The sequence below is a fragment of the Gymnodraco acuticeps genome, unplaced genomic scaffold (genome assembly GCF_902827175.1).
Source record: "Gymnodraco acuticeps unplaced genomic scaffold, fGymAcu1.1, whole genome shotgun sequence".
In the NCBI taxonomy this organism is placed as follows: Eukaryota; Metazoa; Chordata; class Actinopteri; order Perciformes; family Bathydraconidae; genus Gymnodraco; species Gymnodraco acuticeps.
In genome coordinates, this window is record NW_022991628.1 from 1,112,761 (window position 1) to 1,138,954 (window position 26,194).

The 26,194-nt window shown below is 40.1% G+C and overlaps 2 protein-coding genes across 2 annotated transcripts; both read right to left on the bottom strand.

Annotated features, from left to right (window-relative positions):
* Positions 1-4,180: 4,180 nt before the first annotated feature.
* Positions 4,181-17,425, bottom strand: slc27a4 (solute carrier family 27 member 4). Its single transcript, XM_034198141.1, has 14 exons — positions 17,000-17,425; positions 15,450-15,611; positions 13,201-13,411; positions 12,367-12,550; positions 10,695-10,853; positions 9,042-9,111; positions 8,787-8,878; positions 8,484-8,593; positions 8,008-8,217; positions 7,618-7,744; positions 7,244-7,381; positions 6,981-7,145; positions 5,502-5,648; positions 4,181-5,013 (listed from the first exon to the last, which is right to left on the bottom strand). Exons 2-14 carry the CDS (start codon positions 15,608-15,610, stop codon positions 4,856-4,858), a joined length of 1,932 nt encoding a protein of 643 aa, XP_034054032.1. The 5' UTR covers position 15,611; positions 17,000-17,425; the 3' UTR covers positions 4,181-4,855.
* A 1,138-nt stretch (positions 17,426-18,563) lies between these two features.
* On the bottom strand, positions 18,564-26,096 carry swi5 (SWI5 homologous recombination repair protein). Its single transcript, XM_034198142.1, has 5 exons — positions 25,868-26,096; positions 24,980-25,028; positions 24,755-24,858; positions 23,729-23,823; positions 18,564-19,848 (listed from the first exon to the last, which is right to left on the bottom strand). Exons 1-5 carry the CDS (start codon positions 25,963-25,965, stop codon positions 19,784-19,786), a joined length of 411 nt encoding a protein of 136 aa, XP_034054033.1. The 5' UTR covers positions 25,966-26,096; the 3' UTR covers positions 18,564-19,783.
* Between the last annotated feature and the right edge of the window lie 98 nt (positions 26,097-26,194).

Below are 26,194 nucleotides of genomic sequence, written 5' to 3' on the forward strand. Positions count from 1 at the left end.
TAGGCTCAACACTATAACATAAAATATCTAATCTAATTTATATTTCTGTTAGCTTAAGATGATTAATAAATGTTTTACCACAGTGTGCAGGAATCTCCTTTAAAGGAAGATATTGAGCTCCTCTCTGATGCAAATATTGTTAAATCTTTTTTCCTTATTTGATACAGTAAACAATAGTGTTATTTACAGAGAATCGTTTAGTGGCCATTCATACTTTTTGACTAATGCCTGGAAGTTACTTTACAGGAAACTGGCCAGGGATGACCCAAAGCCAACTGCATAACCTGACGTTTGGTACAGTGAACACAACGTTTGAGGGTTAACGGCCATGCTGTTAGTGTTGAAACGGTTGTGGTTGTAAATTGTCTGCATTATCTATACACGCATCTGAACGATTTAAAAAAATAGTTACAACAATCGGAGCCTAAGTGAACAATTTAAATAGTTTTTTATTAATAATGATTTTCCATTTGCTTTTATCTAGTTTTCTTGAAACTCATGATGTATACAGCTAGCCTTCAGTGGACAAGAGGACATCAGTGTGTGTGTGTGTGTGTGTCTCGCACACACAGTACACCTCACAGACCTCCACTACACACTGCACAAGCCGCCGTCTGTGCAACGAGAAAACAAAATCGAATAATAATTTAAAAAACCTTTCACACACATAGGCAGACGTGTTCAAACTCGTTTCCTTCTCTAGTAACGCTTGATGTTCCTGAGGACCATGACAGGGAAAAACAGAGAAACAGGAAGTGCAAGCGTGAGAACATATTTATCAGAGGCATGAGGGGCAGAGAAATGTTTTACTTTACCTTTTTTGTCTGGTGTGTTATGATATCTGCATTGCTAACTTAACATTGGCCTTCAAGGTGATTTATGAGTCAAAGTGTATTAGGGGGCTGGCAGTCAATTGGTTTAATCTGTCAAGAAAATGTGTATCTGATGAGGAGCTGTCATGTAAATCTAATGAAAATCTGTTCAAGGTCAATTGAGGAAAACATCCCACATTCTAAAAATATCTCATGTAAGGTTTCATTTTGACCTTTACATTTCCATCTACAGTAGTTTTGGTTGCAGTTTTACGTCCTGTTATTATTCGTCCAAAGGCTGCATAACAAACATGATGACATGGAAACTTGTGTGCGCGTTCACTCTCCTTTTCTCTGAGAAAAAGCACAGCACCCCCCTGTGGTATCAAGTCCTCAATACACCACAGAATATTGCTCCCTTCAGGTCTTAAACGGATTTATCTACTTTTCAAATCAATATGCATTAGCCGAGAAGAGAAAGATTGATCTATTTCCACACCAGTTGAATCCAGAATTATGTTTCCCCTGGCTGGTTCCTTTTGCCTTTTATAAAAAAGATAGAAACTCCTGCCATTCGATTGTCTTACACTCATGCTCCCGCTTTTCTTTTTTATCCAATCACAAAAGCTTTGTTTTATGCAAAGAAAAACAAAGCAAACACATATAGGCAGTGAAACAATCAAAGTATAATGAACAGTTCCTTAATAATAAAAATAATAATTTAAAACTCCTTAAAAAAAAAAAAGAAGAAATGGGAAATGGAAACATCTTATTCAGAGTGCTCTGCCGTGGGTCAGCCACAAGCATCATAACAGTCAAAGTTCCCTTGGATACGTAAATCACACTTTACTTTACAACAACATCATCGTCATTGGTCTCTCATTCGCCTTTTCAGACATTCATGAAAGGACATTTCACACTCATCGTTAAAGAATAAATACAAGTGAGAGAGGGACTCTTTGCACAACAGAGGAAGCAGAACTGAGTCTCAATCGGTCAAACGGCTAAATTGGACTTTTCCCCCCCAATCAGCGAAATTATAGGTCAGAGCGACTTTGTCGATTAGCCGTCAAGGTCAACGGTGTCAGTGCAAGGTATGAACGAAGAATAACCTTTTGAACGTTTCGAGAATCAACCTGCAGGAGCAAAATAAGCCAACGTTTTGCAGTTACACTACGGCAGCCTGGCTGTACTGTAGGTGCAAAAGTAAGACAAGAAGTCACAGGGTAATGGCAGACTACGCATAACACACAAAATATATTTCAGAAAAGTTTGGAGTGTGTAGTTGGAGCATTTATATTACCAGACCTTGCCAAAAACTCACCAAAAAATCCTCCATCAAACTCCACTTTTAAACATCTGAAATAGCGACAGATTAAACCAAAGTCTGACAGGGTCGCAGCAAGCTGGAGCATACATGGTGGATAATGGAGGACTGGTGTCTGACAGGGGGTGCAGCTTGAAGAGAAGGGGTGAAAGGTCACGGAAAAAGAGCGGGAACAGGTTAGAGATATATGAGTTAAAGAGGATTGGGGCGGTTGGCAGACACATGATAAAGGCTTAGAATAAAAGGTGCTAAGCAAAAAGGAGCAATAGACCAAAAGAAGATGGCAGGATGAAGGCGTCAGTTGTTGGACTGCCCTGGATTTTCAAAAATAAAAGCATGTGCTCCCTTGATTTAGGCCTACTTTTCTGGGAACTTCAAGAGGGACAAATGAGAATACAGTAGCTAGAAGCTGAATAAGTCAAGCAGGGATGCATGATATGTCGGGCCGATAAATGATTGGCAGATAATGGAAAACGTATATTATGTATTGTTCCTATACCTAAATTAGTTCATCCTAAAAAGCCCAATTGCTTATGTTTAAATACGTTGACTTGTTCTATTAAAGCCAAGTTTAGAAAGACCTCAACCTCATGAACTTAAATATTTATTTATTTAGATATCTTATGCTTGTTATTCATTTGTATTTTTTTTAATGACACAAATAATGAACATTCATTGTTTTCTTATGTTAAAAATAGTGATTTAGATTTGGTTAGGTGAGATTTAATATCAAGTCATTGTTGCTCTCTACACCTATCAAGCCTTATCCTTTTAAAATACAAACATTTTAAATTATAGATTATTTCATCGTTATCGGCCATAAACAGCAGGGAAGGAATCCATATCGTGCATCCCCAGGAAATAGTCCAACTTAAGAAGAAGTTTGAGAATCTGTGGGCCAGGGCCTGTGAATCTGGGAGGAGAACTCACAGTAAGGCACAGTGCTCTGCTCGTGTGGTAGATAATGCTCATTCACGCTGCTACCTCTGATGACAGCTACTGCAGACAACAGACAAAACATTGATGACGAAGCACATTTCCCCTCTTCTACTGTTCCATTTGAAATGCATCCTCCACCGTGAATGAGTCCCCCACTCCCGCCTTTATATCTTTGGATCTTTCTGCTCTTTTGAATGTGGCAGAACATCCATCTTAGCAACAGAACAAAGTTGAAAACACAAGTCCTCGCTGATCAGGCGATTTGATGCTTTACTATCTTCAGTCATGTCCTCTTCATGTTTTCCACACACACACACACACACACACACACACACACACACACACACACACACACACACACACACACACACACACCACACACCACACACACACACACACACACACACACACACACACACCACACACACACACACACACACACACACACACACACACACACACACACACACACACACACACACACACACACACACACACACACACACACACACACACACACACACACACACACACACACACACACACACACACACGATAGTGTACCTTTAAGGACCAAACCTGCACAATACAGCCGCACAAACATGTAGGCTCAGTAGCTCCATGGTTTTAGCCCAGGATTTAAATCAGATCACTTTGTTTTCCAGCAACTGAAAATGAATTCTGCAGCTTCATTTTTGAGGACTCCCAACAGTTACGATTTGGATTAACGTAAAGCAAAAATAATACCTGATACATCTGCACTATATCAAAAAGAGAAAGCTCTTGCAACAACATAAATTACTAAAGATCAAATTCTCTTAAATATGTAAACAAACACTACAACTTAAATATATTTGGTGTGATGCAGACATATTTAAATACAAAGCTTGGTTTTATATCAGCTCTCCTGTGGTGCGGCTGATTATTGCACTGCAAACGCTGGAGTCCTATTGCACTTCAGTGGATCTTTCATTGGTCTGATTTAACTTCTGTAACTGTCAAAGGCTTTTCCAATCAAATTGTTCCCTTAAACTCAAGCTCTACAGTACGATTGGGAGAATTGGAGACAATAACCCAGAGAAAAACCTTCATAAAGCGAATCTAGGATAGAGAAAAGCTGTTTTAATCACACAGGTTTGTCACTTCTGGCTGATTGTGCAGGTGAAGTCAACGGTAGTGTCTCCAGTCTTTCACAAAACATCAAACAGAGAGACAGTGTAAGTCCTCATAGGTCCCTCTGCTTTCCCACACACACACTTTCTATCCAGGCTCCTTCTCAGCATTCTCAAAGTCTGTTGATATCTGTGGTTTAAAAGTTTTAGCATTCTGAATGCCAGGTGCTCCATTTGTCCACCAGCATCACATGGTGGTTTGACGGACAGGGATGAAGAGGCGTGTCTGTTAGAAAAGGGTGTGGACAGGGGGTGGTGTGGCGTTTTACCAAAGAGACCGGGTTCCTGGGTTTGTGCCTCTCTCTGTTTTGTTTTTTGCTGAGGTCGCGAGAGGAGTTGCCGGGGACGGATAGAGTAATGCTGCGTGTGTGGCGTGCATGAGTTTGCTTTTAGAGATTTTTGAAAGAGTGTTTTGAGGGAATACAATGTGTGTGTGTAAATGTGTTGGCAATTGAGTACGGGTGCAAGGAGTGTGTATGGCTGTTCATTGAAAATGGTTTTCTATTATGGGGACATGGTCCTGCATTCTGCTATCCTGGTCACTTCTTTTCTGTATCTGTGTGTGTGTCTGTGTGTTTGTGTAGATGTAGTGGTCAGCCTGCTCATCACAATTTCTTTTCCCCTGACAGTATGGAGCGGTAGAGCTCCTCGTCCAGCTGCACATAGCAACCTCTCCTGGAATCCAGGAAGTACAGTCTGTCTGACACCACGGTGGGGTCGAAGTTCTCCCGACGCAAGTCCGTCTTCTGAAACTTAAACGTTCCTGAGAAAGAGATGGAGAGATTATGAAGATATTACATTATGCCTCAGAACTGCTTTACCTTACTGTTTCACTGCTTTAAGAAAGTTATACAAATGCACCAATATCTAACATTTGCTCTCACAAAGCAACTTACATGCTCTATTTGAAATGTATTCCTATACAAAGCAGTTTAGTTATACTCATATTATATATGTAGTTATACCCTATATTCTGTGCCTCTGGAAATGTTTTTGGAGAGAGGGACATGTGGACTACCTTGCCTAGCCCCAAAGAAGCACAGAAAATGAAAGGTGGGATGGACCACATTGTTTTCTGACTCCTTATTGGGGCAATTTAAATAAAACTGGAAAGTGTCGGCTAAATTGTATTGTAAAATAAAACTAGCTAAAAAGGTTTGAGGTTTATTTTTAGAAAACCCTTTAATACCAGCCTGTTTTCAAAATTGCACAGAAATAAAACTGTTCGCTTCGGAAAATGTCATTTTTTACCTGTCTTGTCGACCTCTGGCAGGAAGCGAAGGAACACAGGTCTGGCGTACGGAGGGATAGCTTTGTCCATGTCCTTCACAAACTTCTCCAGGTCAGTGGAGTGAGATGGATCGGCGATGGCGGCCATTCCAGCCTTTCCCTCTGCTCCTGTGCACACAGACAGCGGGGGGGATTAGATCTGTGGACTGCTGAGGTTCAAGGTCACACATATGCTTTTGTTTGGGCCGTAAAGCCTGGGCTTAACCCTCCTCATGACTTCAAACCGGATCTTACTTCCCCTCATGTACTGCTAGTTCTTAAAGACATTGTGAACAAATGAGAGTTTTTGCAAGGCACAATTGCCTAGCTTGGTTCTCTGTAAAAACTGATTTATATTCTCTATTTATTACTCTTATTTATCAAAACAATTACTATTTTAAACATACTTCTAAAAACGGAAGGGTCATGTACAGAGCTAAGCATAATTGAAATATACTCTCTAGACATATCACACAAGGAAACAGCTCAATTTGATTGAACTTTTTTAGTAAAAATGCATCTTTTCATATACAAATGTGTACTTTAGAAACATGTTATGAACATAAAACTAAATTTAATGATGACAAAAGCCCATATCTTTACCGTAGGCATGTCTACAGTATCGAAATGTACAGTTTTATTTGGATAAAAGTGTCACCCAATATAATGTAATGAAATGTAAAAGGTTTTGTGGCTGAGACCCAAGTTTGTGGACTGAAATAGTGAGTGAAACTGAAAACTTTTATGCATTTGGATTTGAGGATGAAATGGACCATACCCTTAATCGCAATGAGTTCGAAAAACTCGAGAGAAACAGATTATTGACTATTGAATTACCAGGAGTGGTCTTGTCAGTGTGTGTGTGTTGTGTCATTTTATGGTTATGGGATGTTAGTCATCACATTGCATTCCCCATGTAGAGTCTGTTTTGTGGACACCAGGGAGAACAGCTGCTGCGATGCTGTAGCTAATGTGGATCCCAATAACCTAAAACACTAATGCTCTTGTTGAACATCTGTTTGTGTGTTAGTGGTATTGCTCTTGCTAATCGACACCATGCATACTAGGATCTGCCCTTGTGGTTTAATAACGTTTATCTCTTAAATAATATCTAATCTAATCACAGTGGCTGAAAAGTGCCATCTGTATGTTGCTCTTGCACAGCCTCAACCACAGCTCAGCTTTATATGTAATGACCTTACAAAATTGTATAATTCATGTCCCAATAAATGAAGAGTAAGCCAAGACCCTGCAGCTGTGATAGTATTAAACACAGCATGGTGCTTGTGAAATATCTGCTCAGTATTCCATCCATCTTCCTTTACACACTGCAGTGACCTATTTATTGGGCCCACTCATGCACAGCTCCAAAACCAAAACAACAACTTTCTTCAGAAACATATTGAGGAAAATCTCAAAAAAAGAATACATAACAAAGCATGCATGAATACGGATTTTTACCTGGTACTTCCACGCCATAGACAACTACATCCTTCATGTCTAGCAGCCTGCTGAGAGTCCCCTCCACCTCTGTTGTTGACACGTTCTCTCCCTTCCAGCGGAAAGTGTCTCCTGTGCGATCTTTGAAGAACATGGAGCCGTAGTCGTCCATGATCAACACATCACCTGTTAATAAGAGGGCAGAAGATTGTATTCATTTAGTCAGTCAGCATAGGATTAAGGTAAAAGTTTGCTGTGTGTGTGTGTGTGTGTGTGACTCTAACCAGAGAGATAGGCACTGTCCCCCTTCTTGAAAACACTTTGAGCAATCTTCTTGCTGGTTGCTGATTGGTTGACGTAACCATCAAACCTCCGGAGAGGGTCATTCTGGATGATCCGGCCCACAAGCTGCCCAGGTTCACCTACAGGGAGAGGAAGAGGACGACAGAATAATTTATGAATGGCAATTATTATGGCTTATCAAATGACCATCATCACACATGAAGCACAGTCAGGAGGTAAGAAAACAAGGTGATATTTTGGCAGTATTAGATATGAAATGTTATTATATAATCTGATAGATATCAGTATATGGAATTTTTTACATTTAAGATTTCCAAGTGTAAAACTGGTAAGTGTGTATATAGAGTAAACCTACCGGGTTTACAGGGAATACAGACGCCATCAGGTCCCCTAATGAGCTCCATTGTCTCCTCGTCCACCCTCACCAGTCTGATGGGGTAGATGAAGGGCAGAATGCGACTGTTGAAGCCACACGCTCCAACCTAGAGCACAGACAAAAAGGTATCAACAAAGCAAAACTAGTTTAAACCGGCCACAAAGCTGCAGTGCAATGTTAACAAATGGATATCAATAACGACATGTTTAAGAGTATTTCAGAGCAGAACAGATAAGAAAAGCCTCAGAACATAATGTGAACAGGTGGGGTGGAGGAAATTGGAAATATTTCCAAAGAGGGTATTTTGCTACAGTTACAACAAAGAAAATATTTATCTGGTCAGAGCTGAATTTGTTTCTTCCTTCCCACCTTGTTGTCAAAGTTCCCCAGGCTGCAGTTGCACTCTGTTGCTCCGTAGAACTCTGCGATCAGCGGGATATTGAAGCGGTTCATGAACTCCTCCCATATGGACTGGCGCAGGCCGTTGCCGAGTGCCATGCGCACCTGATGCTGTTTCTCCATGTCCCGGACCGGCTGGTTCAGCAGGTAGCGGCAGATTTCACCAATGTACTGCACAATCTGGAGGAGAGTGGATCAAAATGGGATGGAGAAAAAACAAGTTTAGTGACGAGACGGAATACAGAGAAGAACTACTGATTTAATTCCAAGATTACAATAAATAAAAGTGGATTCAAAAGGAATTAACTGGAGAATAACATTAAATCTTGACACTATTTTTAAGGAAATTGACAGGGAATACGTTTTATTAGCACCACTGTGAGATTGTGGTGCGCTGCTTTGCCATTAAATCTGAGGTAGTGAATCGTAATCCACAAAATACTTACGGTGCACTTGTATTTGGCACAATCGTCCCAGAAACGTGAGGCGGAGAACTTCTTTCTGATGACTACAGTCATGCCATGGATTATACACTGGCCCACTCCCACAATGTTACCTGTGGAGAAAAGGAATAAAACATGTTCTAGCTTTCACACGGAAACATCAGAAGAAGTCAAGAACACTGATGGGAAAATTCACAAAACGCTTAAACTGCACAAATAAGACAAAAAGCAACTGTTTAATTCTTAAAAGGTGACACATTTGCAGTTTGTATTATGAACTTTAATCATAAGCAGTTATATTTATACCTGCAGAGTGGTAGAGTGGAAGGCAATCATAGAGCACATCGTCTGAAGTCATCCTAAAGCCATAATATACCAAAGCTGCCATGCGGTAGTACCTGAAAAGCAGGTGAGGAAGGGCAAGGGAAGAAAGGGAAACAAGTTGAAACAAAGCCAACAAGTCTCTTCAATTCTCTTTGAACAGTTGTAATGCTATGAAAGTACATGACAGTGACATGGATCAACAAAGAGAGCAGCTGCAGTCCCTGTGTGTCCTCCTACCTGCTGTGCACAACAATAGCAGCTTTAGGCATCCCAGTGGTTCCCGACGTGTAGATGTAGAACAGGCGATCTGAAACAAAGAGTAGGGGGACAGTGAGCTAAAAAGACAACAACCAAATGACCCTCAACTCATTCTGGCTGGTTAGCAACTTATAGATGCAGATTCAAGAAGAATCCCATTTTGAAGGTTGTTATTACTATTACGTCCGGGGATTCAGTGCAATACAAATTGGCAATATATCCAGTTAGGATTGCACTAGAAAGGTGCACTTAGTAGAGTGCAGAGCTCCACCAAGTGTGTCTCCCTCTCCCAAACAAATAGGAGTTGAATTTCAATCAATGGTCCCTCCCAGCCCCTTACAGTCAAATGCCAATACAAATGAAGATAACGAAAATGGGGATTTATGAATCTTGTATTGTGCCTAACTTTAGTGGGTTGGAACATATTGGGTATGGGTTCAATCTGCAGAGGCTCAGGTTCAATATGAGAACACACTTTCTATGGATGTCAGGTTTTTTTAAAGGCCAAAATGTGGTATAAAACAGAAAAGTAAGTCTTTCTTTAGACTTTGAAGAAATTGCCGATCATAAGAACCAGGGGAGGTTGTTTGGCATACAATCATAAATGAACACAACTAGGCTAATGAGTCGGTAGTGTGTGAGATTATCTGTGCACAGACAGTCAGATATACAGGATAAAATGCATGATCACCCCACAGGCCACCTGGCTAAGATAATAAACTCAGAAGAATGCAATGTCAACTGGATTATGTTGGCTAGGAGCTATCTTAATTCACATACAATATTGAAACCCTCACTGAGTGGGTTGCTTGGCATAAGTAAATCAGCTGTGTAGGTGAACATAAGGTGAGAGCATGAACAAACGTTACAGGTTATATATATATAGGTTTTATAGTTGCCTGTGGCTGTCAGTGATAACATAGTTTAGTGTTTAGGGGCTAAAGTGAGGGTGCAGGTGGGACTAGATTCATGGAGTAAGAGTTCACCAATCTGCTTTGTGGATAGAAAAATGTAAGATGCTAAACAATGGGGACAAAAATGATAAAATAATATATCTTGCCACATTAGGTTATCGAAAATCTGAATCCAGGTTTTTCCTGTCAGGTTATTTGTATGCTGTACAAATTGTGGAGCCCTTTAAAGCCAATGTGAGAGATAAATGAAATGACCAACTATTACTAATATCGTCAATTCCATTTGTTCTCCTATTAATAAATGTTGCCTTAATCTCAGGTGATGAGACACTAATAACTGTAACTAAGTAACGAGTGGAGAATTCTGGTTAACAACAACTTTTCTTACTAGTTTATCAGATTCAGCAACATAACACTGACACTATTATTAATACACCGTCTTAATGAAAAAGTTAAAGTGTGTAAGAGTTTCATTTCCAGTATGAGGGATTGAGTAATGGCTTTGCCAGAAAAGTGTTAATCATCACTTATCAACTGGTCTGTGCTGCCATACTTTCAGTAAATGCAAAAAAAGGTTTTGGACACTTCTGTGTTGTGTAGGTTAGAGTAGAGAGAGTTTTCATTATTGATGACCAGGACATCTAAACTAATATTATTTAAAATGACTCCCAGAAGCATCGGAAAAATGTTAAATCACTTTTAAATGTTGGGGACTCACCTGTGAAGCAGCGTTGCGGCCGGCTGGGCAGGTGAGTTGGGGCGGCGTCCAGCAGCGGCTCCAGGCACTCGGTTCCCTGAGGGACACGCTTGGGGTCCCAGTCTCCGGAGCAAAACATCTGCACCTTCTTCCCCATTGAACTGTGGACCCCAGAGACCGCTGTAAGAACAAGAGGAACACATAAGAGTTAGTTGTGTCATTTCACTAGCCTAATTGAACAGGACTTTATGTGGTACGAATTTTAAGCACCACAAACCTGGAGTACTTTGCTTTGAAAGAGAGGAAAGATAGAAGACAAGGAATAGGGGTATAGATTAGGTTAAAATAACTTGGGTTGTCCGTTGCAAGGTGGGGGTGAGAGAAAGAAAAGAGAAATCTTATGAATATGACTGAGCAAAGCAGAACACATTTGAAACAGCGACAATATTTCCCCCTGAAAGAAAGACAGTTTGTCTTGATTTAAAAGGCTTATTTCATGCTGGCTCAGTACTAATGCTGCTGGCCAGCTCTGTAGCAAAGAGCCTGTATTTTCAATTACTTAATGGCATAAAAGCCCATGAAAAGTCCAGGATCCAAATACTGATCCATCAATCCCAGGGTGGTCAGCTCAAAACTCATTCACCCTTATAGCTGTTGAGATCAGGGCTTTTCAGATTGGGCAGGGACCCAAAAGGAGAGTCGTGGGGAGATTGAAATAGATCCCTAATTTATGTTTGACCATTCAACTGAGCTGCTGCAATGCTACTTTAGCAGTGGCTTCCAAGTCTAATGAATACGAGCCATGTTTAATAATACACTGCGGGGAAGTAGATCGGTATGGATGAATATTAGGGCCAGGCATAATGGAAAAGGAGAGGAGGGGATACATTGAAAATGGGAATACATTGAAAATGTAAATTAAAATACTAGCAAGAGCGTATATACAGTATATTGAATGTTTGATTTTATTCTCCAAAAGCTTGATACAAATAAATCTTCTAAAATGTTTATGCCTGACCCTTCTGCTCTTTTGTAGGTTTAGACACTAGGACAGGCAATTATTTCATGTTTGGATAAAAAAATTAAAAAAACACGTGATTATGCAATTGTTGATTTAAATGTTACATCTAATGTGTTTTTCTATTACTAAACACATCACTTATTAAAGGTCAAGACCATAACTGGGTAGGAGGCAAACAGAGATATTTAATTATTTTATGGGCTGTAATTATTATTCCGTTCAAACAAGTGATTTGTTAACAGAATCGCTAATGTAACTCACCGGGGCTGGGTTTACATCAGCTTTGTTGTTTTCTCCCCCATATACACCTAGTTTTAGCGTATATCATTTATCTCTTCTCTGACCACCTTGTAGATAATGGAGACATTTCTTCTCCACTTCCCTCTCCTTCTTCTTTCCATCCATCAGCCATTTGAGCCCCATTGACTAATATTGAAGAGACACCTCCTCTGAAACCCATCTATCTTTTATGACCTCTGCTTTCTCCCTGCACCACTCACCTCTCTCATCACAGCGGAAACACAAGAGCACTCAGCAGCAGAAGTCAGTGCTGTGCACAGTGTAAGCCCTCTGAGACAAATTCAGATTTTGGCAATACATTTGGAAATGTTACGATTAAAACAAATACATTCTGCCCACACTCTTATCTCTACACAACCCCTCTGATCCTACCATCATTCAGCTCTGAGCCATACACCACAGCTTTGGCATTGGAGATGGTGAAACAGTGGACCAATGCCTCCATTCTCAGATTGAAGTTGATGAGAGCGGCCTCCACTCCGATCTTAGCCATGCCCAGCCAGAGGCCCACGTACTGGGACCTGTTCTCCATGAAAAGGGCCACCACGTCACCATCCTGAACAGAGAAACAACAAAAGTAGGGCCTTGTCAAGCTCATTGCCAACAACAGATTGACAAAAGTGTATTTTTATTCAACATGAGTCTCTTTAACAGTCATGTCATGCTTTCTCCTAGAGGGAAAATCTGAGAGTTTAGACATTTTGAGGAATTATGAATTGTTTTTTTTACCTGTTTTTGTTTCTCAGTAACTATAAGAGTTCAATAATGGAGACATTTTTGAAATTACTCCAGTATTGGGTGCGAGCACTCAGCCACTAAACGTCAAACACTGTTCTTATTGAGGGACATTCTGACTGTCAATGTATGACCACTAAAAGTGCTTGTTTTTTGCCACTGACAGGCTCAGATTGTTATTTAAGTGTCTCACCATTTTTGCAATTACATTGAAGCCCAATTTGAGGCTGTAGCACTCACTTAAAACTAGATCAATTTAAAAAAGGGTTGTCCCATTAGACAAAAACAAAAGTCATGCGAAAATAGGGGTTGATATCCAGGTTGAAAAACACCAAAATAAATGGAGACTATCTCTGACTCTTTCTGTAAGTGTCCAACTCAGAAAAATAAAGGTAGTGGTAAAATATGTTTATTTTGCAACGGATATCTTTTTCCCAGTTTCTCTGGTGTATATTGTTTTGCAGGACTTACCCTGAAGCCCCGTTCCAGCAGCAGGTTGGCCACTCTGTTGGAGTATTCGTCCAACTGTTTGAAGGTCCACTTCTCCCCGGTCCCCTCGAAGATCAGAGCTGTTTTGTCCCCGTGGCGTTGCACAGTTTCAGCAAAGATCTTGGGAATGGTGTTTTTCTCTTTGAGGTGACGTCTGACATTCATCTTCACCTTCAATAGCACAACGGCCGCACTGAAGGAGCAAGAGGAAATATTATTTATTTTTTTTGCAGCTGGGTAAAAAACTCTTCCTGGTGTAATTAAAGCCAATTTCTTATTTGATGGAAAACTCAATCAAGTTGACCTGAAACTGCATTGGTTTAGTATGTTTTGCTACATAATATACAAACTGCATATACTTGAATTAATGGAAGCCATCTTCCAAAGAACACAAGTTTTTAGATAGATTTCCTATAGTTGTTCCTGGTCTAATGTCAACATTTTTAAAACAGTCTATAATGCAAACATTAAACATGCAAATATATACTGTCTTTCACAAAAATGATAAAGCTAGCTTAATGTTCATTGCTACAGTCGCATCACTTATCTCAATAAGTGTCTGATTTTATGCTGTTTTACTAACTAATAAGGGTAAGCCTTGATATTAATTTATATTTTAAATTCATGGTGCACCATTAAAAGTCAATTTGCAGCAGAACTACAATTGTCATTCATAATATACTTTGATATTAAAAGCTAAACACTTTAAAGCTCGGCAACATTTACAGTAAAATGACTAAGGTCATCTTTGACCTATATTGCGCCAGATTTATGACATGAAGCATAAAACATCACGACAGATTAATGTCTGGGTGGCTCCACAGGGCAGTCTGCTCAGATAGAAGATATCACTTGATAATTTACATTTATGGTATAAAGGTAGAGATATTGGGCATTGTGCTGAGCAGAGTGTAATTTCAGGAATATCATAAAAGTCTAATGAGCTAGGTAGGCCATGGCAGTGATGATATTATTTCTACTTGGCATCCTGTTGATCCAGATAAACATCATCTATTTATGCTGTTGCAGTCTTTTGGTAAGCACACCTGGCTGCAATAAAAGCTTTCCACCAAGGAGCTGCATGAACTTTACTCTATGTTAATAATTTCCTTCTCTAGACACCCTTCAAAGCATTTATTTGTCTGAACGTCTACAGATTAGAATCTTTCACGGTCAACTTGAATATATGTTTGCTTTTTAGTACCGTTTTATTTTCTATTTTGAGATCTCATATTTATTTATTTTTCTAAAACTCCTCCACAATGCTGTTACAAAGTAGAGAAGTCTAAATGTATCTAAAAAAGACTATATGTAATAATTTTCCAAACCCAAAACATGTTTTGTTCTGCTTTAATCCATATTTGTTGGTGTTTAGCTTTTCAAAAACATAAAGCTTTTTGCTTTTACACCTGCCTCAACAGAAGAGAAGCTCAAGCCTATCTTGCAGTCTAACATCATTACATTCAAATAAAAAAACAACTATATATATTTTATACGAGCAGGTGCACATAACTAGGTAGCTGAAGCATCGGTAGTGAGAAGTAGAAGAATTAGTAAAGTCATGCTCTAAAAATAAACCCTTGGAAACTGAGACTTTTATCTCTCAGAAGAGTGCTAATTATGTTTAGTCACTTTGGCTTATAGGTCAAGAAGGTCATAAAAGTTTTACAATTTCCTGTTTTAGCATTACTGCACCTATAAAAGGTAAAATAAGGAAGTTAATCACAAATAAATTACTATAGTTACCCCAAACTGTAAATATTGGCTGTAGGTAAGGCAAATGTTAGATTTTGCTTCTCCTTCTTTCTCTCTATTGTCCGACATGTATGTTGAAAATATTTCAACCCATGTCGGGTTTTGAAACGTGTACAACAGGCCTGAGGAGAAAGAGACCTCATCGTCTCATTGTGTCGAGTCTTTAAAAGTTGCCTTTATAAGATTTCGGGCTACATTTTTGCAAGGCTTAACATGTGAGAACACTTTACTTGCACATGCCCCACCTGTGGACACAATGGCTTTTACAGTAACAAGCACAAATGTGTCCAAAAATCCAACTATTGCCATACCGCAATGAACTGCACAATGCAAATTAAACTGAATGTTCTATTTAAATGGCTTTTACCAACCCGAGGCAACAACTCAGGAGAAGAACATTTTTGAATTTCAGTTGTGGGCACACATTGTTAAGTATTAGAAGCATGCCAACACATACACAACACCCCCATGCTTACTGTAAGTCTCTGCCAATTGTTTTGGCAAAAACATGCAGGAAGCTCCATCCTCCACTTCCCAGGTAGAAGATCAGGATGGCAGGGAGAACCTGGTACCAAGGCAAGCCCACCAGCAGTCTCAACACGAACAGCAGGGCAGTGGAACACGCTAGACGCATCATCCTGGAAGAAGGCACACACACAGACAGATACTTACAATTAAATACATACAGATAATAGCTTTAGACCACAGAAACTGATCACAAATATGTTTAGACCAAACATCAGTTTAGTAGGAGTAAGGTTACATGCGGTTAAAGTAAGCAAAGACAACGGATGTTGAACATCTTCAAGCCAACCACTTAAGAATGTAATCTACTATAACTCTGTTTACACAATCGACTGACTCAGCTCTGGCACAGTGCGGGGCTTGCAGTAAAGGAGGAAGAGAGTAACTATATTTAAGTGTATGTTGTCATGGAATCTGTAAGTGGTAATACACATCAGACATGTTTGAAGAATAAAACATATTTGAGTATTCTTTCCCTGTGCAGTTGAATAAAACCCAAGGCTACGAAGACCTTGGGACAGCCCTAACTCAAAGCAGATGTTCTGTAGTGTCAGCATGTGTTGACATTGGTGTCCAGTGCCACCCGATAGCTGGGGAAATGATCCTAAAGCAGTAAATGATAGGTTGACATGACTTCTTATTATTTATTTATCGGTCTATGTAGAAATAAAGCTGCAGGGATGTCATTTCACAACAACTGGGCCTTTATTTATAGGACATCTGTTTTCTGTCAGCCTTTTTTTCTTCAAGAGCCAAGATGCGGAGTGTATATTTATTGATAGTTCTCCCTGCATGTGGCTGTAATGTGATGATGGCAATCCAATAGGTCAGCTAGCTGCTAAAACATAACGGTATGTGACAAATACAAATACTCGGAATGTACGACATGATGGGATTTGTCATACGTCAAGGGGAAATAATGCATTTAGAGAGCAGGAGAGAAAAAAAGAGCTTCATCATCCGCTGCTGCTGCTACACCCGGAAATGTAAAAAGCGCGTAGCATCATATTGCGGTAGTGGACAGGGAAATGATAGCGAGGCTCAACCCACCGTTAGTTAGACTACGCCTCGGCTAACCGTGCCATGTGCGCTCTCAGAAAGGCCTCAGAAAGGTACCATGTTGGACGATGTTTGAGGTGCTAGCCTGATGTAGGTTATCATGGTAACAGGCGCGCCTGGGAAGCTGGATGCGCAGCACATAGTGCGCCTCGGCTTAAGCGGGTGGACAGTGTGACAGCAGTCTCTTTTAGCAAGGAGACGCATGCTGAATATGCAGTCCTCGTTCACATAAATTACCTTTCATGGACCGAGAGCTGTCTGATATTAAAGCCGCCTCTCGTGTCCCGCCAGTGGGTCGATCTCCCACAAGGTTGACAGAGGACAGTAAACAGGCTCTTTCCCTTTCTCTAGCAGATAATAATCATCCGAGGAGTCGAACCTCGCGGGGGGAGCAGCTTGGGAAGTGGCCCCTGAGATGATCGAATGCATTTTGCGTACATACCTTGCACTCCTCGTTCACAGCATGAAATCCCGAACGTGAAACTCGTTATGTGCGATTCCTCTCCTGATCGGCTTACAGGCCAGCCTGGTCGCCCTGTCCGCTGCTCACCGCCGCTCGCTTGGCTTGACAGAGGCTCACAGAGACGCACGCAGACAGACACACGCACCGGGATCCCCTCCTGCTGTAATACCACAACGAGCTCTCCTCTCCTCCGGTGGGCCGGGAGTCAAATACTCCTGACTGTGAGCGTCGACTTTGACCCCGCGATCATCATCCGTTCATTGTCACACTCATTGATATCATTTCTGGGTTCATTGTTGCAGATAAACTCGCTAGCAAGCGTAATTCAAATGACCTTATAATTTTCTTAGCTGCGCCCGCCCACCACCGTCAGCGTCCCATCAGTGCATCAGGAATAAGCGGTGAAGGACAGGAGCCTGGGCCAATGGGGGATCGCGATTATTCACACATCCCATCCGGCGGGGCGGGGTTTGCGGCACTGTTGGAGAGGAAATGCGGCGCGGCCCTGCCTGCTTGTTTCCACCCGGTAGTGACAACGAGACCCTGATGCGGAACAGTGTCAAATGAGCCTCACAAGCTCCATTCATCTCTACGACCCAGCTACAAGATCTGTCACTGAAGGGATCCCTGCAGAATCGGGACAGGATGTCAAACCAAATCATGAAATACCAGTTATTTTTATGATAACCATCACTTTGGACCAAGATTTACAATAAAAGCTAAAGCTCGTTAGCCAGCGAGCTGCAACCGAACGCCCCATCAGGCGATTGCTTGAATTTAAACGTTAACTGTGCAAGTGAAAACCTGCAAAAAGAAACAGTAGCTTTCACATATTCAAAAATGCCGAATGCAGGGCCAGGCAGAAAAGATAGAGCCTTAGCTGGTAGCTATTTTTAGTCTCTTAAAACTATATTTCTGACTGACAAAAAACCCCACATATATTTATGCTGAATATTTGTTAGTTGCAGTAATCAATTCAGTAGCTGTAAAAAAAAAAAGTCTCAAACATTGGTTGTTGCCAAATTATTATTATGATTATGGAAACTTTGAAAAGTCACTTTGTAGGATTTATTTAGAAATAAATGCAAATCTAGGCTCAAACCAATACAACCCCTCTCGATCATCGCTTATCACCCAATAAAAGTGTGTGGCCCTCTCAAGCACTATGTGTGTATTTTCTGATTGAGCTGTTTTTGTGACATTTCTGGGTGTCAAGTGAACAGGTGCCAGATCTTAAGCAAGCATCCTAGAGGGAGAAAATGCAGAAAGAAAAACATCCAAAGCTATGGCGAAACACAAGTAGACAAAGCTTGTTCCAAAACAATTGTAAGGTCGACTTTCATTCGCTCGCAAGCACTGTAACCTTCGTTGAGCCGGGGAGGGGCCAACTTTGAATGTTGTGTTTATATCCGTCAAGTCATCCGACAAATCATACGCATTGTGTATTTAAGCAAATAAGTCTTGTAGAAGCCCACGATAGAAAAAACTCCAACCTGCTTTTGAATCACAATCACACAGTGATCACAACATGTCATGAAACACATTGCTTTTTCAGGGAAGATTTATATAGAGACTAATACTACAAGAGAGTGCTGCAGGTTAACAGAGGTCATTTCCCAGGTGGTGTAAACTAAAGAGCGTAAATTAATAGGGACACATTTCTAAACTCCTGCAATATGTTGTCTGCATTTGCAACAATGCCAAAGACTGACCCCAGTATACGAGATGGTAAAAGTTATCATTCACTCATCATTTTACACACAACATCATCAGGGTTGTGAAGCTCATCTGCCGCTATCAGTTCAAGAAGACCCACTATCAGAGGTTCTCAGACAGATAAGGGTACGCCCAGTACATTATGCAGCTAGTCAGCGTTTTGTGTGTACAGTACATATACATATGTCAAGAAGAAGACATTTGGATTTTTTAGAAATACAGGAAGCAGGTACCCAACCCTTTCTTTTTAGTTGAACATGTGGGGACATACAGGAAACTGTAGATTACCTAATACCCTCTTTCCCTTACTAGACTTTTTTTAAGAATCTGGGTCAGATGTTAGCAAATGTGTGTGTCATATTTGGGGTTTAATTCAGCAGACAGGCCTGTTATAAAAGTCTATTAAAATAAACACACACTTAAATGCATTTACTTAAATAGTTGGACGGATAAATATCAAATATTGTCAGTGTATTGTGACGCCTTCTGACAAAGTTCATAGCTGTTTGTTCAAAAGGGTGCTATAACAATGATGCATCTGTACCTCCTGAACTTTAATAGTGCATATGGGAACACGCTGTCTGTGTGCCCTTTTTATTACAAGTTATTGTACAAAGCATTTTATACTAGGAGTTAGTGAATATTTGTTATACTCTAAGTAACTACTCTAGCATTCCTTTCCTTCCTTTAAAAACAAACCAGTCAGAAAAGTAATTAACATTCAGGCAGCCAACATGCATACCTTAATACTAACTATAATACAGTATTTACATAAACACATTATGTCAAAACAAATGAAAGCCTTAAGTTATTGCTGTGAGTAAATGGCCTTTTACTGCCTGCAGACCCAGCGTCATTATCCTCCTATCATGTCCATTCCTACTGAGATCTCTCTGTCAAAATGTCTGTCTGAAGGAGCCGCTTGAGTTCAACACAGACACATCTTTAGTCCAATCCATCATCTTATTTACAATTGGCCTTTTTGTCTTGAGTTCCTCTCTTATTCCTAGGAATCATTCTCACCACCTTCATTTGAACTTTTTGTCTTCAGTCGTCCAGTTCAAGATCAAATTGGCTGTAGAGTTCTCGCGTGGTGGTCCCCCTCACAGCAGCTGCAAAACATAGCAAAGCCAGGGTGAGACCCTTCAGCAGATTACAGGGTCAACTCCCTCTAGTCTACTTTTCAAACAATCCTCAAAACACTGAGCAGACCACGATCGCAGCACCAAACAAATGACTCACTTTAAACACAGGGCTTGTACTTGGTAAAAAGATTGTATACAAAGCTTTAAAGCGCTACTGAAAAATAAAAACAGACCACTTATATTTATGTGCATTCTCATTACATATAAAATCATCTTTTAAAAATGAGTTTAAACCCTTCTAAAGCCTAATTTACAACATATGATCTCAAATATGATGCAAATTAGCCCGCCAGCTAGATTTCTACCTTTGTTTACATCATTCAGCAAGCTGTGCTGACAATGCTGGCAAATGTGTCATTAGGAAAACTCCTAGATTTAACAGTTTGAAAATGTGTCTGTAAATCTTTAAGACTATAGGCAAAAATAGACATTTCTTGGGGGGTGTGACAATGACCTAAAGACAGACGGACAGACAAAGGGACAGTTGTCTTTAGAGGGTACTGCAGGGCATCTCCTCTTGTCCCCTCTTTCCCTCCACAGCCCCTCTCTCTCAGAATAACAGCATAGAAGAGCAACTCACTGTTTAAGTGTAGACTCTTTGTGAAAGTGTGAGTGTGTGTTTGACAGAGTGAGAGAGAGAGAGCAGGAAGGGGGGGATGAGAGTGATAGCATGTAAAAGTGTATGCATGTGCCTGCATGACAGACAGGGATTGTATTTGTGTGTGTGGGTGCGTGCGTGTGTGTGTGGGTGTATGATGAGAAAGACTGCCATTGTGTCAGAGGGGAAACACCATCTCCATTCACTAAGAGGTCATTATCATCCTGACTCTCCACTGTACTGTACGGAGAGATCATTTAAAGAGATAGCAAGCTTTTAGCTCACAGTATAGATTTAAAACCTGCATGAGGAGACCAGGGGCCTGTACTACGAAGCTGGTTCAACCTAACCTGGATATGTTTGAGTTAGCCGGTTGGCCTAATCCAAAACATACGCGCTCTCGCTAAACTGTACTACGACGCGGGTTATCAAGTGGATCGCTCAAGCCAGCCGTGTCCTATCTAGTTAGGTGCGCGTTCACATGAAAGGGGTGGCATTTGGAGCATTCGACCAATCACAAACATGGAGAAGCGTACTGACAGCGCAGCGTCATACTTCCTGAATGAAAAGTCAACTATAATATTAGACATATGAAGAAGTTAAACTTTAAACATTCATGACTTAAACACTTTATCCAGGATGAAAGCCACAGAGCTGCACCTGCAAGGTGAATACAGCTGGTAACAGAACAAGTGTTTGAATGCGTACATTAACAGGTTTATGATATCACTGCCCGTCTAAAACACGATCTGACTTTAATTACATTTGACTCGAATGTTTCGTCAACTTAATGTGTTGCTTAAAATAATACTTCTGCATACAGTATGTGACACTGTGAGTGTTGCACGGCCAGATACGGCTCAGCTGACTCAGATAAGGAGATATATGATACATTATGAAGTGATATGCAGCGGACTGTAGGCCTACTTAATGTTACTCTGATCCGGTTACTTATGTTGTGGCAGATATGTAAGTAAGCTTTCTTAACGCTAATGTTATAATAGTCAGATTGCTCTGAAGATGGGAGGTGATATTCTATTAATGTTCACGTTCACACAGTCGGTGATTTTTGCCGGCCGTCTTTCCTGCAACGGCAGTTTTTCTGTATTTCCTTTCTCCTGTAATATGACTTGATCGCTTTAAACTCCGCACACTGAGCTCTGATTGGTCAGCAGGCAGTGCTTTCACTGAGTTGAGCTCTTAGCCTGCAACCTAACCTGGTCCCGACCAGGTTAGCCGCTAAGCATAAGTTACCATGGCGATCTAGCCTGCTAAAAAGAGAACCAGCTTCGTAGGACCGGAAACCCAGAATTTCCCCTGAAGTTAGCCGGCTAAGCGAAAATCCTGCTTCGTAGTACAGGCCTCAGGTGTGTCTCTTCTTGAAAACAACTTTAAAAAAAACTCACTTTTTTAAAGAATTATTTGTGATTAAAACAGGTTGTTTGTGATTTAATGCATTTAGTTTCCGGCTTCTAGTTAATTGCATTCCCTTTGTGTTAATAATATTGTTATATTTAAATAAAAGACAGCCCAGTTCGTCAGCTGAAGTGACAAAATAAGTGACACTACTTATTAACCAGAACTCTGTGTTGTGCTTGTGTCGCAAAGAATTAAACAGTGCATAAGGTCCATAATAATAATTTGCATGTAAAGTAGGTAAAAAGTCATGTTTGTTATGACACACACATACCGTAATGTGACTTGGCTGTGATTCACCAAAGCTTTCCTCACAGTGTGCAAGGTGTGAACTTCCACACACTTCCACAACTTCATGCAGTTGCACCATAAGCACACAAATATAGTTTTAACACTCATTGTAGCATAGTTCCTTGTACTAGTATGTGCCCTGATAGTCAGATTGACACAGTGTGATGCGGTGTAACAGGAGGTATGACACAAGTCCTAGGGAAAAGCTGAAGTGTCAACACAACTTTCTGATCCCTCTGGGCCTGCAAATGTTGTACATTTTTGGAAATAATCAGATTGATTTGAAGGTTTAAGAGGCATGCCAATTACATTGTGTGTACATTATGGGATAGTTATGTTTACATTTAGAATATAAATGTAAGACTTGGGCTTTTGATTTAGACGCAGAGGAAACAGAGACACTGCTATGTTGCCCTCTGGTGGCTGGATGTACAACAACCTACATCTTTACCAATCTCAATGTACTGCAATCAGACTACTATGAGCTATAGTTGAAATACCTATTTAGATAATAGTGTATTCACATATCTTTTTGATCGTGTATGCTTAAGTAACTTAAATGTAACTATTTGGCATATAAAGATTTAAAAATCATCTTACTACCTTCACTAAGGAGGTCATGTTTTAGTTTTGGTTTGTTTTTCTGTCTGGCAGCAGGATTCGATTCACGAGACAGATGCACATTATTTATGTCTCACTTTTGTTTACATTTGACAAGATAGTGATGCGATTGTGGTGCTGGAATAATTGTAAAAGTGCATGTGAACGCACCCTCTTGGGAACTCTACAACAGCTATAGAAAGTGTTGTTTGGACCTTCTTAGCAATAAAAACAAGCCAATCTTCTCTGTAGCTTCCGTGTTGTTTTCACATAATGGCTTCAAGCTCATAATCACAACACAGTCAGAAGACCTACTTCCCGAGTCAGGAGATTGGATCTTCCAAGGAGCACATATATGTACGAAGTCTGCGAGTGCCATTCTAATGTAATTTTTGTAAAGGTTTTTAACACCGATTTGTGCAGTTTGTGTTCCTTGGGTCCGAATCCCACCAAAAAGAGACGTATTGTATGTTGAATCTGGTCTGTACAGAGTTTACACTGATGTTTCTAAAATGAATCATGGGGAGTGAAACATGAGTCGCATCAACAGACAATAAAAAAGATGACTCACTAGTCATAACTGAAAAATGTATTTTATCTGTCGTGGATAAAAAAAGGTCACTACTGGAGGGAAGGATGCGTCCTATAAAATGGCTGCTTTAGAAGACAAGTCGGGCATTATATTATCCTATAACTAAATATTGGAGGTTGTTCATGTTGTTATCAAATTGTCACACCTCAGTTAGCTTTGGAAGCCTATGACTGTGCCCCAGAATATGCAAAGCATTGTGCTTAATGGATCAAAATCATTGAGCTAAAAGTAGAGCTGAAAATAATGATCACGCTATTGAATAATATAACTTGTTCCCGAATTAGTTTTACTAATTGTAAAATGCTAGTTAAAAGTAGTGTATTGAAATGTCTAACTAGCCATTATCTTACCTATTCGGCCAAGGAGAGACTGTCCAATGTCTTTGATGTCATTGTATTCATGCAGCATATCAATATGATGCTCCAGCTCTTCTACTCTGCATCCCCTAAAAACACACACATACATTTCACACAAAAAATGATATTTAAAAACGCTCATACACAATAACAGCTAACACAAAATTAAAACATCTTAAATTTAATACAACTATATGAAGGCAAAACAGGCAACAAAAAAGCACACATTGACACACTAGGGCTTTGGCGAGATAGTAAAAATCAAATATCACAATCTTTTTGGGAACAAATACCTCAATATCATTATTGGGACACTATTGTAGGATAAGACTTTTGATAAATTATGAGTAATGTGCATATAACAAGTAAGTAGAAGTAGAATAAGTGAGTGGAGGGAAATAACAAACGAGCTACAGTGGAAGTTCAGAAAATGACCGATTTTACTGTAATGTTGCCTTTAAAACCAGGAAAGACAACACTTAGACATGCTACACAATACCCAAAAGCTAAGACAATACCTAGTCTCATATCACAATATCAATATATTGCCTAGCCTTAGGACACACAAATGCATAATAGGTATTTTACGCTATAAATAGTGGAGATCAACCCTGTTGATTCCCTCGCTCACACAGCATGCCTACTCTCAACCTAAGATGGACCTCGAAGACTGAGGCTGAAGTCAAATAGTCCATTTAGCTTAGGAACCTTCCTAATGGAGTGAAATGACCCGGAAGTCCCTCAGTGGCAGCCATGATAAGTGCTGTTCCAATTCTCTAGAATGATAGGAAAGGAGGTTTAAAACTTCCTTTATAACCTCCTTTAGCTTAGGAACCACTGGACCTCCCTAACCGAAAGGAGAGGAGAAAATGCTGTCTCCTATCCACTATCCCTTAACCCCGTGACGTTTCACTCAGAGGTCAAGGAATAGGAGATAGGGTTAGAACTTAGGAACTGATTTTTAAACTATCCGACCGCAACCAGAGATTGAGGAAGGAAAACACACACAGCTGTACTCACTCAGCCTCCAGCTGTGCTATCTCTGTGTCCAGCTGCTCTCTCCTCCTCTCCAGCTCTGCCACCTCCTCTGCAGGGCTAACTTTAGCACTCTCAGGGACTTGAAGCTGTCAGGTGCAAAACCAACAACCATGATCCTGGGATACACCTGTGACGCTACTTACTGTGTGTGTGTGTGTGTGTGTGTGTGTGTGTGTGTGTGTGTCGACAGAGAGGGGGTTTACTTACAGGTGATTTGAAGTTGGAGTTTACTCTCTTAAACTTTGAGAATGGAGTTCTAAGGAAAGACAAGAGGAAATCTATTGTTAGGGACACAATGTGTTCGACTTGATAAGAAATATATAAAAAGCTAATATTGAATATTATTTATTGTATTATAGCCCCAGTCAAAATAAACTTTAGATTTGAAGACAAGCATACTATAATAAAATATCAAATGTATTGCTATTTTTTGTATAACCAACTACTTATTTAAAATGTTCCAAAAAAATACAGCTGATTTTTCATAAAGATTATTTATATAAAATACAAAAAACACCTATTTAACAAAATTATTATTTTCCTACTTGTCCAGTGTAGCAATACAATTGTGCAATGATTCACTGGATCACATTACATTGAAGCTATTGAAATTATCATTACTATTAAATTAAATTAAATACTACAAAGAAGTGCGTGTCACTGGATCACAAAACATGGACATATTTTTAAAGAACTGTGCCACATTAGACACATTTATCCGAGTTGATTAGCATCATCTTCACTAACATGAGCAAGTTAGCAATTCATTATTGACAAGAACATAGGTTTTGGGTAATAAACGGTAATACATTGATGGTCCTTAAGTGAAATGTTGTCAAAAGCGAGGGCCATTGAGAACTGACACACCGGAGTGAATATCTGACGAATATTCAATGTAAACCTAACTTCACTTCGGTTAATGCTACAGTGACAGAACATGACATCTCATTAGGATTTTAAAGAAACATCAACGACACACATGATGTCTTAAATTGCCAACAAACGATTCAGCAATCCCTGATAATAAAGCTATCTTTGATGCTGGCAGACGATAGGTCGGCTAGCTAGCGTTGATGCTAACTGCTAACAAGTTACCTTTTCAGTTCTCCGCTCTTCAAGTCATTCCCTTCCGGTGTTGAAACTGAACACCTATTTGGACTGCAGTTGGATTCAGCAGACTGCTCAGTGTTCATACTGCCTTAAATGTTATGGAAATAGCGTAGTAATAAGTGTGTAATGGTCTTTTTAATGCAGTAAAGAATACCTTATGATATGGACAGAAAATAGGACGTTCGCATTTCGCGGCTGACGGTAAACAGACTCGTTCTGAAGACGGGATTGGTTCTTGAAACCGAGAGGCGGGACTTAAGACGATTTGGTTACCCTGGTAACAACCGTGAGTGACAGATAGCCCACGCTTGT